We start from the raw sequence: 15,820 nt of genomic DNA, 5'->3' as shown, positions 1-15,820 counted from the left end.
TTGAGATGTCAATAAATTCAATTTCAAATGCATATAGCGTATAAACATATTAAATGACTAGTGGCAATGAATTGAAATTCTCAAGGAAACAACTTACGATACCTTAAGGAACGACTTCAGATGCCCTATGGCATGACTTAAGAAACTCTAGGTTATGACTTTAGAAGCGTCAAAACATGACTTGAGATGTCACTAGGAACAATTTGAAATGCATCATGGATATAAACATTTAAAATACCTTGAGCTACGAATTAAAATTTTCAAAGAACGACTTGCGATGTCCTAAGAAACGACTTGAGATTTCCTAAGGATCGAGTTGAAATTCTCTAAGTAATGATTTGAGAACCCTTAGGATATGACTTTTGAAGTGTCAAAACATGATTTGAGATGTCATTAGGTACAATTTCAAATGGATAAACATTTAAAATACCTCGAGGTATGAAATTAAATTCTCAAGGAACGACTTTAGATTTCCTCACGAATGAGTTCTGAAACTCTAGAATATGATTTTGTAAGCGTCAAAACATGACTTGAGATGTCATTAGATATAATTTGAAATGTATCAAGGGTATAAACATTTAAAATTCCTGAAGCTATGAATTAAAATTATCAATGAACGACTTGAGATGCTCTAACGAACGACTTGAGAAATTCTTGTATTTGACTTTGGAAGCGGCAAAACATGACTTAGGATGTCAATAGCTACAATTTGAAATACATCAAGCGTATAAACATTTAAAATTCCTTGAATTACGAACTAAAATTCTCAATGAACGACTTGAGATGCCCTAATGAACGAATTGAGATTCTCCAAGGAACGACTTGAGAAACCTTTAAGAATGACTTTGGAAGTGTTAAAATATGACTTGGGATGTCACTAGGAACAATTTGAAATGAATCAAGGGTATAAACATTTAAAATACCTCGAGCTATGAACTAAGATTCTCAATGAAGGACTTGAAATATCCTAAAGAACGACTTGAAATTCCCTAAGAATCGAGTTAAAATTCCTTAACAACTTGAGAAACCCTAGGGTATGACTTTTGAAGCGTCAAAACATGATTTGGAATGAATCAAGTGTATAAACATTTAAAATACCTCGAGCAACGAAATTAAATTCTCATGGAACGACTTTAGATTCCCTTACGAACGACTTGAGAAACTCTAGGATATGACTTTGTAAGCGTCAAAACATGACTTGAGATGTCACTAGATATAATTTGAAATGCATCTAGGGAATAAACATTTAAAATTCCTTAAGTTATGAACTGAAATTCTCAATGAACGATTTGGGATACTCTAAGGAACGACTTGAGAAATCCTTGTATTTGTCTTTGGAAGAGTTAAAAAAAGACTTGAGATGTTAATAGCTACAATTTGAAATACATCAAGGATATAAACATTTACAATTTTTTGAGTTACGAACTAAAATTCTCAATGAGTTAGTTTGGATGTCATAAGGAACGACTTGAGATTTCCTAAGAAATGACTTGGGATACTTTATGGTATGACTTTAAAAAGCGTCAAAACATGACTTGGGATGTCAGTAAGTACAATTTGCAATGCATCAAGGAGAGAAACAATTAAAATGCTTAGAGCTATGAATTGAAATTCTCAAGGAAACAATTTAGGATGCCCTAAGAAACGACTTCAGATGCCTTAAGGCATGATTTGAGAAACTCTAGGGTATGATTTTAAAAGCATCAAAACATTACATGGGATGTCACTAGGTACAATTTGAAATGCATCAAGGGTATAAACATTTAAAATACTTCGAGCTACGAACTAAAATTCTTAAAGAACAACTTGGGTGCCCTAAGAAACGACTTAAGATTCCTCAAAGAACAAGTTGAAATTCCCTAAGGAACGATTTGAGAAACCCTAGGGTATGACTTTGAAAGTGTCAAAACATGACTTGAGATATCACTAGGTACAATTTGGAATGGATCAAAGGTATAAAAATTTATAATACCTCGAGTTACGAAATTAAATTTTCTAGGAATGACTTGAGATGCCTTTAGGAACGACTTGAGATTCCCTCATGAACGACTTGAGAAACTCTAGGATATGACTTTGTAAGCGTCAAAACATGAATTGGGAGTTCCTAGGTACAATTTGGAATAGATCAAGGGTATAAATATTTAAAATACATCGAGTAATAAAATTAAATTCTCAAGAAACGACTTGAGATGCTCTAAGGAACAATTTAAGAAATTCTTGTATATGACTTTGGAAGCGTCAAAACATGACTTGAGATGTCAATAGCTACAATTTAAAGTGCATCAAGAGTATAAACATTTAAAATGTCTTGAGCTATGAACTAAAATTTTCAATGAACGATTTTGGATGCCCTAAATAACGAATTGAGATTCTCTAAGGAACGACTTGAGATACTCTAGTGTATGACTTTGGAAATGTCAAAACATGACTTAGGATGTCAATAAGTACAATTTAAAATGCATCAAGGGAATAAACAATTAAAATACCTAGAATTATAAATCGAAATTCTCTAGGAAACAACTTAGGATGCTTAAGGAATGACTTCAGATGCCCAAGGCATGACTTGAAAATTTCTAGGGTTTGACTTTCGAAGCGTCAAAACATGACTGTGGATGTCACTAGGTGACAAATTTAAAATACATCAAGGGTATAAACATTTAAAATACCTCGAGCTATGAACTAAATTCTCAAAGAACTACTTGGGATGCCCTAAGGAACGAGTTGAAATTCCCTAAGGAACGACTTGAGAAACCCTAGGGTATGACTTTGGAAGCGTCAAAACATGACTTGAGATGTTTGTTTACTCAACTGACCACACACAATAAACATTTCTAACGTTTTACATATGATTTATAGTTTACAATGTTGAATCAACATATATCAAAATTCTAAGTCAAGAAAAACTATTCTTTAACTTTTCAGGAAAGAACATCAACCATCAACACCATGTTAGCATGCTTCTCTACCTATAAAAATCACCTTCTAAATTTCAAAGAGTTGAGCCGCAACAAGTTGATACCACAAATCTGTAACGTGATCTGGGAAAATATAGAGCAATATCAACATATCCTATTAATTATCGTGATGATGTTCGAAGAACAAACTTGCTTTATGGATCTTATCAATCCAAATTAGATGAGTATCCATGCTCTCTCTATAAAGAGCAATATCGTCAGTTTCAATATAATTGGTTCAAAAACTTTGAATGACTTGACTATTCCGTAGAAAAAGAAAAAGTATATTGTTTTCCTTACTTCCTTTTTGAAAGTGATACATCATGTCATACTTATTCACTTCTCAAGGGTTTGATGATTGGAAGAGGGTCGGTGGGGCACATTGTTTCCTTCATAATCATGTTGGGTTTTCAAATTCACCACATGGTCTTAATATGTAAAGTTGGAATAACTTAAAAAATGTGTGTGGGCATATAACCACCACAAATTAATGTTGCACAAAATCAGTTGTGGCTTAAGGCCACAACAGAGATCATGCATTAGAGTGATTTCTAAACAAGCACTTGTTTTTAGAGGCAATGATGAATCTAATGAATCATCGAGTCGTGGAAATTTTGTTGAATTGCTCAAATATAGTGCAAGCTTGAATGAATATATTACAAATGTTGTCCTAGACCAAGCTCCTAGAAATGTCAGATATATTTCTCTCAAGATCCAAAAAGTGATTTAATTTGAATATTCTTGCTAACAAAGTTAGGAGTAAGATCCGTGAGGAGGTTGGGGATGCCAAGTTTTGTATAATTGTTGATGAAGCACTTGATGAATCTAGGAAGGAGTAATAACCTTTATTTATAGTGCAAGTAAGAAACTAATTTCCTAATAATCCTAGAGTGGCTGACCTACATAGGATTTTGGTTGTTGGAATATTTTATTTTATTTTACATTTATCCCAAATAAAATACCAAGTCAAACTTTGTTATCAGACTTTGGTTTATTAGCTTTATCCAAAACTAATTTAGTAAGTCAATATCTCATTATCCATATATTTATACATGCCCCTTATGTCGAGGTATACCTCATCTTAAACATGATGAGGTATGACTTGTGTGACCCACTCCGTATTGTAATTCGATTATCGAAGCCGTCTACTTTTTAAGTCTCTATACAAGGATCATCTTTGTAAAAAATTAGACAAATCGGAAATCATTTAACCATTTGATTAAAGGGTCATCATTTCAAGTATTTACGGAATCACTATATTTATCTAGTTATTCTATCACAATTAGATGTCTCAATAGTTTTCGATTTACCTAATTTTGTGTAAGGATGATTCTTGTATAGAGAATTAGAAAATAGATGACTTCAATAATCAAATTACATTGTGGAGTGGGTCCCACAAATCATACATCATCATGTTTAAGATGAAGTATACCTCAACGGAAAAGGCTTGTATATTTATATATTATATATATAATTAATATTATCCAAAATATAAATATCACATGTTTATGATTTGGGCTTTGCCTAAATCTAACTAACTTGGGCTTTGAGCTTTTCTTAAGTCTGACCCAAATATTAATTATAACTAGCTATAAGCCTAAATCCAATTTGAACTTTAATTAATTATTTTCAATAATTAATTACAACACAATAATTAATTAATCGCATTAATTAATTATATCTTTCATCTACCGTTCTATTGCTTGGTCATCATCCTTGTATAGAGTATGACCTTTTAGGTTATAATTCTTCTAGCAGTGGAATTCATTGTCTTCCATTAGAAACACTTCTAAAATAAGAATAATTAATAAATTATATTTATTAATTAATTCTTATTCTACAAGTTATGATTGACACTTACCAGTGTATCATGAATACCCAGAACAACTAGAATATCGGTGAACCTATTCAATTACAATCTGATCGTAATATATCCTTTTGTCATACAATAATCCGAACCTAAACAATAGGGCATGAAAACACATTTTCAATCCCATGTAAATGTTCATATGTCTTGGCATCTTCTAACAGATATTGTCCAATCCTATAATTTGAGAATACTCATTTCTCAAATTATAATCTAATGCTCTGGCTAGAGTCTCTAAGATAATTATCATAGAATGTCACATAGGTTATTCGTCTTCTTTACCGAAGGTGAAAGATTCATTGTCATACAACTATGATCCTTTGTACATGAATCACTAGACCCTATCCATACGTACTCCAAGTCCCTTATGCGGGTATGGGTACATTGTATAGTCAAAATTTAGCCACGCATGCACAAGGCGACCCATAGTGCCTCATATCAAAGGATTCTTAACGACGTTATAATTAAGGATTCTTGTTTAACATGTCGTAAAACTCCATACAAGAATTCCTTCAATAGTCAAGTTTAGTGAACTTAATCCCGGATTAAGCACCCACTTGTTTATTATAGTGTCAAACTACACAAATGAACCGAGACTTATCATCCACCCTATAATCACATGTGTCCAGTATGTAACAAGTGCTGATATAGAATCACATGTGTCAAGTATGTAATCCGTTAATCAGGAACAACTTTAGGAAATAAGAATTAAACTAAGCAGTAAAGGTCTCACCTATTCTGATCCCTAGAATACTTTCTCCTTATCTTAATATCCATGGACATTTTATATATTGGTTCAGTATATCACATATACTGATATATGACTACATAAAATAAATCTTGCTCTTTTGTGTATTTATTTAATTAATTCCTAAAAACTCCAATTATAAATTGGCATTTAGGGCATACATCTAACAAAGCACAACTTAATTAGTGTTATATTTTATTTGCATTGCATGTTTTTTTGTTATTGTCTTTTTTGTATGACTGCATTTTGAGGGATTAAGGCTCATTACGTTCCCCCCTTGACTAAGTGTATGTTTTCTTGTTTATTAATGAAATTTATTCGTACCGTCGAGTTTTCTTTAAATAAATTTTATTTTAGATCAAATATGTGTTTTAACAGGTTATTTAAATTTGAGAAGTATATATCAAAAAAATAAAAGAGATGCTGCCAAAATTTCGATTGCCTCCAAGTTTTTTTTGTTGTTGCAGATAACCTTTAAGTTTAGCCCACCCCATTTTCAATTTCTAGGTTCGTCCCTATGTCCAGCTAGCAGCCTAGCAACACCTGCTAAGTATATTTAGAATTTTCATCAAATAACACATTTTTATGCCCTATTTATTTTTTCACCTTTAGTAAAAAATTATACAAATTTGACTTTTATAAAACGATAAAAAATTGAATTATCACTCATTTAGATTATGGTCTAAATGTGGTTGAGTTAGCTGTCGAGATGTGATCAAGACCATGTCGATCGTTATTTTGACTACCATGAGCAGTCGACGTACTATCATCTAAAAGGGGTAATTCAGTCAAAAATTGTCCAAAGATTTAAAATTACAAGTATTTTGGCAGGGAGGTAAAAAAGTCGACAAATTAAGCATTAAAATAAGTCATATGATGAAATTTAAGGAATTGCATTTGTGCATGTTGCAATTATTAATTTGAATGGCTTATTTGTCTTGTAACGTTATCCACTAAGGCCAGATGGCAGTGACCCATGCATCAAACAAAAGTTTGTGGTTGTGATGAGATTCTTTATACGTCATTCATTCCAACTCAAAACCCTTGGAGAAAGAAACAGTCTCTCCTTCCATTGATTATAATTGGGTTTACGAAGGCCCAGAAGGTGGAAGTAATCTCATATATATAATAATCTTGGTTTTGATCAGAAAGAAAAAATGACCTCCAAACTTTCCATGTCTTGCAACACTTTGACTCCTCCTCATCCTGCACTACCAACCATTCCTCTGTTTACTCCAACCATACTGATCAAAACAAGCTACACAGAGCAGAGGCAGAGAGCAGCTCAAGTTTTTGCTGCAAAATCTGGAGGATTTTCTCTCAACTCGGTACGTCCTGTTTATGTATTAATTGCTTCATTGACTAAATTTATTTATTTAATTTTTTCATGTGCTTGTAATACAATGTGAACCCAAAACCTATCACTTCCCCACCCTTGAATTAGAGCTCATGAATCATTATATATCTAAAATGGCTTTAAATCCATATAGACAATCCATATGACTGTAAACTTGCATTGAACTCAATAAGTCCACTACATGTACAGTATCATAATTAATTTCCTCCTTTATGAGAATACAATAGCTTAATATACCCTAAATGATCATTTTCGTCCCTATATTTCATCTGTATTTTACTTAGGCCTTGTTTGGTGTATATGATTAGATTGAATAAGTTAAATGGATAGATTCATGTATTCAAGAAAAATATAAAAGGAGGGTGTCTTCTAATTTGAATGAAGAAGATGGATTAATCATAAGGGGAATTAACCTTATCCCCACTAATCCCATCATTTTTGTGGGGGGAATTGGCCGGAAGGGATAAGTTTCCCCTTATGACTAATTCATCTTATTCTAAGTTTATTCTTTAAATACACATGAATTTATCCATTTAACTAATTCAATCCAATGTATTAAACAAGATCTTAAAACACAAATTAACAAAAGAAAATCCTACAAAATTCCAAAATAACCCTATATAGCATCTTCATATGAATATGTGGGAATTTCATTTTAAAAGTTCGCCTTGGGCGGTTTGCCCTCAAATATCAAGCCCGCTCATGAATTCACCACTTTTTTGGCACATCTCTACAGAATAAAATCTCAATACACTAGAACCACCCTTGTTTTCATGATTGTTATTTACTTCATATATGTATGGAATAAATTTTCTACCTTTTTTTTTTGTACACGTAGATCTTCAAAAGCTGTGAAACCTGTGGAGGCCAAGGTGCAATTGAATGTCTGGGATGCAAGGTGCTTCCATAATATCTTTTGATTTTCACCTATGCTTAGTAACTTCTTAATTTACTCAATTTTTTAGTCCTCGACAAAGAACGTAAATTTTGGGACTCATGGTTTCGCTATTTTTGTTGAAATATATCATGCTTTGCACCAAATGAAGAACCAACTTATATCCAAAAACCTAGAAATCAAAAAATTACAAGAATGAAAGAAAGAAACATAGGTGTTGAAAAGAAAGTGAGATATGTCGGATGAGAGTGAACTGGTTGAAACTACTATAGTATTTTCAATTTTTAAATAAATTATTACAATTGTATACGGTACCACACCTAAAAAGCAAGTTACTATGTTTTTGTATACACACTATGAATACACTTTAGAGAGCAAAAGAAAGATCGGACTGACAATCTAGTTTTGGCTGTGTGGATAAATTTTAATTGCCCCTAAAGTTACCACCCCTAAAAAACAAGTTACTATCTTTATGTTGTTAGAAAAAAGTCTCTTTCCCCCCTCTCACCTAAAAAAAAAAAAAAAAGTTACTCTTTGATGAGGTTGAATACCTATCATTAGCATATATGCAACTATCAATTCAACTCCTCGATCTCTCCCATTTTCACTTCTTCGATCGACATTAATGGATAAATTAATATTGCATGTAAAACATATCTTTTCAGGGAACGGGAAAGAATAAGAAGAATGGAAATATGTTTGAGCGCTGGAAGTAAGTTCATCGATCATCTCTATTGTAATTTTTTATCTATTTTGTTCAATGGTAACTAAAATGAAATTACAAAAAAATGGATTGAGTAATCTATAAATATGAAAATATTTAGTGATTTATTTGTAACTAGTCCTTTTAAAAATCAGTTTTCTCAATTTTCTATGAATAATAAAAGAATATTAATTTATTTGTGATATCTCGATCTATGAATGAAACGTACATAAATTTCAGGTGTTTTGATTGCCAAGGATTCGGGCTCAAGAGTTGCCCCAACTGTGGACAAGGAGTAGGACTAACACCAGAACAAAGAGGAGAAAGATAAAAGACTACTTTGAACTTTTGCCCAATATTATATGTTCAAATTAAAAGCATTCTCACCAGAAGTTGAATTCAAATGTATTACAATGAAAACGATTTTCATTTCAACTTGCATTTCAGCCAATTGCTCCAGTACAAAGTCAAAGCATACATATATATAACAGGATAATGATAGACTATTTTTGTCTGATCATATCAGTAGTTTTATTTTAGATAATAATTTCTTTTTGTTTAATTATGAACTTTAATTATAGCAAATGGATTGATTAAGCTTGGACAAGATGGACAACGTCCCGCCGTTCATTTCCTGTTGCAGTCGATCGAAGTCCCATCGGCAAGGTGAAGAGTGCACGTACTGCTTTGGAGCCAAGCAGCAGTTGCACTTTGGACTGGACTAAGCTTCTCATCCCCTGATTGATGATTTCTTATTACCACAAAACTAAGTATATATACATGGTCCTATAGCTTAATTATAGGAGAGAAATAATTAACATAATACACCCATATATTCTCTATTAACTACCCATATATTCCTTATTAACTATTCCGTTGACTCACATCAACACTCCCCCTCAAGTTGGTGTATATATATCACACATACCCAACTTGTCTAGTGAGTCCATAAAAATTCTGTTTGCCACGGTCTTGGTCAATACATCTGCAAGTTGATCCTCGAACCGCACAAATGGAAAGTTGATGACTTTAGCTTCAAGCTTCTCTTTAATGAAGTGTCTGTGAATCTCAATATGGTTCGTCATATCATGCTGAACAGAATTATGTGCTATCTCAATAGCAGATTTGTTATCACAATATAAGTCCATTGACTTGTTAAGTCTGCAACCCAAATCAATCAACAGATTTCTCAACCATAAGAGTTCAACGACTCCAAGAGCCATACCTCTGTACTCAGCTTCTGCACTTGATCTAGATACAACTGTTTGTTTCTTGCTTCTTCAAGTCACTAGATTTGCTCCTACAAAGGTAAAATAGCTTGAAGTAGACCTTTTATCATCAGCTGAGCCTCCCCAGTCTGCATCAGAAAAGCCTTCAACATTCAAGTGGCCATGATTAGCAAATAACAATCCTTTACCTGGAGCAGATTTTAAGTACTGTAAAATCCGTTCCACGGCATCCATATGGGGTTTACATGGGGCATGCATGAACTGGCTTACTACACTAACAGCATAAGCAATGTCAGGTCTAGTATGAGATAAATATATTAACCTCCCAACTAGCCTCTGATATCACCCCTTATCTGCAGGTGAAGCCCCCAAACACTAAAAAGTTTGTGATTCTGTTCCATAGAAGTCACAGCTGGTTTACATCCAAGCATACCAGTTTCGGCCAATAAATCTAGGACATATTTCCTTTGAGACAGAAAAATGCCATGTTTAGATCGAGCAACTTCAATCCCAAGGAAAAATTTCCAATCCCCCAGCTGCTTCATTTCAAATTCTCTAGACAAATACCTCTGTAAATCAGAGATTTCTTCCTAATCGTCTTCAGTCATAACCATATCATCAACATAAATGATAAGACAAGTAATTTTTCCCTTCCTTTGTTTTAAGAACAAAGTATGATCAGAATTACTTTGTCGATATCCATAACTCTTCATTGCACGAGTAAATCTCCCAAACCATGCCCTTGGAGATTGTTTAAGACCATACAGAGACTTTTTCAATCTACATACCAGTCCTGTATTATCAAACTTTGGTACACCTGGAGGCGGATCCATATATACTTCTTCAGTCAGCTCACCATGCAGAAATGCATTCTTGACATCGAACTGAATAAGTGGCCAATTCCTGTTTGCGGCTAACGACAATAGAACTCGTACTGTGTTCAATTTTGCAACAGGAGCAAAAGTCTCCAGGTAATCTATGTTGTATGACTGGGTGTATCCTTTTGCCACCAGACGAGCATTATATCTTTCAACTGATCCATCAGTTTTATGTTTGACAGCAAACACCCATTTGCATCCAACTGTTTTCTTCCCTTTAGGTAGAGAGACCAATTCCCATGTTGAATTTTTCTGTAGTGCCTCCATCTCTTCTGCCATAGCCTTAGTCCACCTAGAATCTGCAAGAGCATCCTGCAATCTACTAGGGATAGAAACAGAAGATAATTGCAAGACATAGGATTCATATGACTCTAACAACTTAACAGAAGACACATGATTTCCAATTGGGTACCAAACTTTAGCATTAGGGTCTGGCTCATATTGGACTGGCGGTTGTCCTCGGTTAGAGCGAGGAGGAAGAGTAAATTTAGGAGCAATAGTATCAACAGTAGGATTGGAAACAAGAGTATTGTTGATTACCTCAGGAGTTTGATCCAATGGAGTGGGAGAGGTAACCGTAATATTATGGAGTGTTGATTCTTCAACAATGGAAGTCTCATCTTCCACAATTTCAGTAGTCTCATCAGTCTCATGTTCCATAACTTCAGTAGTCTCATTTTCCACATTCTTATCAGTCTCATTTTCCACTCCTCTATACCCAAATTGATCAAAGAACAACATATCCTCTCGATTCTGCACTTCACTAGAACTCTCCCCCTGAAGTGTAGAGTCCACTATACTCGAGGAGTAAAAAAGCCGATGTTCGTGGAAGGTAACATCCAAAGAAACATTGAAACGTTGAGTAGAGGAATGGTAGCACCGAAACCCCTTTTGAGATGGACCATAGCCGACAAAAACACATTCTAAGGCTCGAGGTTCAAGCTTGGATCGTTGATAAGAATGCAAATGCACAAAAGCAACACAACCAAAGACCCGTGGTTCTAAATGAAGAATACTTGGTAAGGAAACAAAATCGGATAGAGCATCTAACGGTCAACGAAAGTTCAGGACACTAGATGGTGTTCGATTGATCAGATACACAGCGGAACTCAGAGCATCACCCCATAAAAAAGAGGGCACATGTCCACCCAAAAGAAGGGATCAAGTGACCTCTAATAAATGTGGATTTTTTCTTTCAGCAACTCCATTCTGTTGCGGAAAATGAGGGCAAGAAGTCTGGTGAAGAATCCCAGCAGAAAGTAAAGACTGACTCAATTCAGTATTGATAAATTCTCCACCATTATCAGAGCGAAGAACCTTAATAGGGAATGCAAACTGAGTGAGTACCATTTTATGAAAGAGTTGAAAAACATTACACACATCACTTTTATTTTTCAGAAGATAAACCCAAGTCATTCGTGTGCAATCATCAATAAATGTCACAAACCATTTTATCCCTTTATGTGTAACAGACGGGGCATGACCCTAAACATCTGAGTATTTCAATGCAAAAGGAATATCCATATGGTGATCATTAGAAGGAAACATAGTACGATGGCTTTTCGCCAAAACACAGACATCACAAATTAAGTCAGAAATATTTAAATCAACAAATAACGAGGGAAATAATCTTCTAAGATAACCAAATGAAGGATGACCAAGTCGACGATGCCACAACTAGATCTGTTTCTTATTCTGTAAAGAAGTAGCTCGGACCACACTCACAACTCCACGACCATATGATAGGGAAACACCACTGTCTAGATAGTACAGTCCACCTCTCTTCCTACCACTGCCAATCTTCTCCTTGGTATGAATGTCCTCGAAAATACAATGAGTAAGAAAGAATGTGGCCACACAATTATGAGTTTGAGTTAGTTTACTAACAGAAATAAGGTTGCAGTTGAGGGAAAGAACAAACAAAACATCACGTAACAACAACCTAGAAGACAAGGACACAGTGCCGCCCCCGACAACAGGGGATGACACACCATTGGAATTGATAATAAATGGTTTAGGACAAATTGATGATAGATGACTCAACACATAATAATCAGAGGTCATATGATCTGTAGCACCTGTATCAATTATTCATGTACCATCACTAGAACAAGCAGAAGTACTCAAAACAGAGTTAGAGTTACCTGACTTGGCAACAAAGCTGGATGCACTAATGGAATTCACCCTGGAACTGGTGTCGTCAATCTTGGAAGTAGAGAAGAGGCTTTTACACCCTTCGGATACCACTCAGGATAGCCATGTAGTTTAAAACATTTCTCAATCACATGATTTGTACCACCACAGTGAGTACACTTCCTAGTTTTCTTAGCATCTTTATGTGAGATTTTGTGGGCTACCATAGCGACTGCCCCATCAGCACCCCCCATCATAGCTTCTTGCCAATTAGCCTCGGAGTACACAATTGCATATGCGGCCTGTAATTTAGGTAGAGGAGACATGGCAAGAATACGGCCTCTAACTCCATCTAGATGAGAATCCAAACCAGCTAGAAACATGTATAATCTCTGAGAGTTAATCATAGTAGTATATTTTTCAACATCACTCGCATAATTCATAATGCAAGGTTCAATTGCATCAATATCCTGCCAAAGTTTTTGCAGCTTACCAAATATAGGAAATAATAGACCCACCATTTTGACGTACCTAGATTACCTCACAATGGAGTTGATATGCCTTGGAGGCATCTTGGCTCACTGTATAAGTATGTTTGGCTGCGTCCCAGATGTCCTTCGCCGTCGGTAATCGAATAAAGAGGGATCAGACTTCTTTAGTCATAGTATCAAGAAGCCAAGACTTGACCATGCAATTCTCATCCTTCCATGTTTCAAACTCATCTGAACTCACATTTTCTGGAGCTGCTCTTGTCCCTGTGATAAAACTCCAACGTTTTTGACCTCTAATTTTATTCTGCACGATGAGAGCCCAATCAATATAGTTTGAGCCATCAAGTTTCTCGGGTGAGATTAGTGATGACACATCCTGGGAACTTAACGGAAGGAGAGCAGGCAGCAGTGGTTTTGGGTTAACCACATCCTTGTTCTTGTTTTTGTTCGAGCCTCCAGGACTAGAGGGAGGTGTTTGAGACATGATGATTGACAAAACAGAGAGGACACACATAGACCAGCAAGCAGCCAAGCAGTCACGAAAAGCAGTCGGCGCACCGGCAAGCAGTCAGCGCTCGGGGAGGGGTCGGCGTCACTGGTACAGTAAGGAGCAGAGCAGTCGGCGTCGCAGCGAGCGATCGATTGTCACTGCAAGTAGAGAAGACGCGCAGAGACCAGCAAGCAATCGGCGTCATTGCCAACGGCGTCACGGCAAGTGAGTGATCGGCACACCAGCGAGCAATCAACGCTCGGGAAGTGGTCGGCGTCACTGGAAGGTTGGCATCACTGGAAGGGGTCGACGCGCATAGGTAGGCGGACGACGTCACTGGCGCACGAGCGGCAGTCACTGGAAGGGATCGACGTCACTGGAAGGAGTTGGTGTCACGGCGATTAGTCGGCGCACAGGCAGACGGTCGGCGCACAGGCGAACGGACGGCGTCGTTGGTGCACGGCAATCACAGGCAGAGATGATTTTCTGGTGGAGAGAAATAGACGATGCAGCGGAACTCGTCGATGCTTCTCTGTTTGAACAGAGCTACACCAGTACACTCACCAATACTCTGATAAAAAACTAATCTAGGATTAAGAAAGATAATGATCAAGATACAACCCTAAACATCCAAAACAACCACGACCTAATCCCTAATACCTATGAGAAATAAGAGGTGAGAAGGGTCGGCTCTGATACCATGATCAGAATGTTTGGGCTAATATTTTGATGATTTCTTATTACCACAAAACTAAGTATATATACATGGTCCTATAACTTAATTATAGGAGAGAAATAATTAACATAATTACACTCATATATTCCCTATTAACTATTATGTTGACTCACATCAACACGAAGACTTGCAAGTCATGTACTCTACGTCCAAGCAAATGAGAGGGCAAGCTTTTGCTGCGCTCACATTTTGTCGGTACGTTGGTTCCCAGTGAAAAAGGAATTGGTTAATTATTATTATCAAAAAACATTATAAAAAAAAAAGTGTCAGTAAAGATTGAAATTTAAAATGGAATTAGACTATGAAGGGCACTAAATTACAAACCAAATTATCAGACAAGACACAGAACCAAACTATCGTTTAGATATTAATTTTTGGTTTATTGAATGAGTGATGGGAGATAATACACAAGGAGAAGACAAATGATACTTGTTCTGTTAACAGCCATCGTTTCCCAATAGATTTGGCCATTTGGGAAGTGGATGTCCCATATTTATAGTAAAGGAGTTAAAAACAAAAGAATTAAACAAGAAGCCTAATTAATTAGCAGCACTTTTTTTTGTTTTTTAGAGAAAAGACCGGTAGGCTAATTATTCATTAGACTTTCATCAAGCAAGTACATCATGATTCAGATAAGATACAAGCCACAAAGAGCCATCCTTAATCCACACCAAAAGATGATCTAAATCAATGCTAAATTTAGAATAATTAAAGCTTAACTTTCATTAAGGAATTTTTAAAATAAGTTTATTTAGGAATTTATTGTGGGGCGTATTCTTATTGTAATTTAATAGTCAGAACTGTCTACTCTTTAGTGACCGTTTGGGGTTGCGGTTTTGTATCAAAAAGTAGCTTTCAATTTAAGTTTTGAGCATAAAGGTGTTGAGTAAAACAAAATAAATTTGTTTTTTTTTTTATAAAATATGGGATCAGTGACAGCAGTTTTGGGAAGCAGCTCCAAGGTAGCTTTTGACAGAAAAAAAAACATGCGTAAGCTACAGGGAGCATTAATAACTATTATTGGAATACCCATATTATCCTAAAATATTTTAGCATATGACCTCCTATACCCTTCTCTTTCTAACGTCTCTTTCTTTTTCTTTTCTTTTTCTTTGAACGTTATTTTCTCTTGAGCATTGTTTCCCTCTTCCATCAGACAGTGAAAGTGAGAGACGACGCTGTTGTGCATTGTAGAGAAACAAACCATGCAGCAAGTTCAATTGGATCATGTCCATTTTTGTCATTATATATAACCACAACACTTTTACATCAAAATTTAGCAAACACTCTAATGTTTCTTTTAACACTCACAATATTTTAAAAAATATAGTTTACCAAA

General features: G+C 35.4%; 1 protein-coding gene across 1 annotated transcript; it reads left to right on the top strand.

Moving 5' to 3' along the window:
- The first annotated feature begins 6,586 nt into the window (after positions 1–6,586).
- On the top strand, positions 6,587–9,086 carry LOC147299843 (SSUH2-like protein). The gene is made up of 4 exons (XM_086257343.1): positions 6,587–6,897; positions 7,765–7,824; positions 8,487–8,533; positions 8,765–9,086. The coding sequence occupies exons 1-4, from the start codon at positions 6,727–6,729 to the stop codon at positions 8,853–8,855; spliced, it is 369 nt and encodes a 122-aa protein (XP_086113469.1). The 5' UTR covers positions 6,587–6,726; the 3' UTR covers positions 8,856–9,086.
- The last annotated feature ends 6,734 nt before the right edge of the window (positions 9,087–15,820 follow it).

Source organism: Dryas octopetala, chromosome 1 (assembly GCF_963921425.1).
Source record: "Dryas octopetala chromosome 1, drDryOcto1.1, whole genome shotgun sequence".
NCBI classification, from domain to species: Eukaryota; Viridiplantae; Streptophyta; class Magnoliopsida; order Rosales; family Rosaceae; genus Dryas; species Dryas octopetala.
This window is presented reverse-complemented; position numbering and strand designations above follow the sequence as displayed.

What these genes read in the sequence shown, in the direction of transcription:
- LOC147299843 (XM_086257343.1), top strand. Translation starts at nt 6,727, where the DNA reads ATGACCTCCAAACTTTCCATGTCTTGCAACACTTTGACTCCTCCTCAT. An exon ending in GAGGATTTTCTCTCAACTCG is followed by an intron (nt 6,898 to 7,764) that starts GTACGTCCTGTT and finishes TTGTACACGTAG; the next exon opens with ATCTTCAAAAGCTGTGAAAC. An exon ending in TTGAATGTCTGGGATGCAAG is followed by an intron (nt 7,825 to 8,486) that starts GTGCTTCCATAA and finishes ATATCTTTTCAG; the next exon opens with GGAACGGGAAAGAATAAGAA.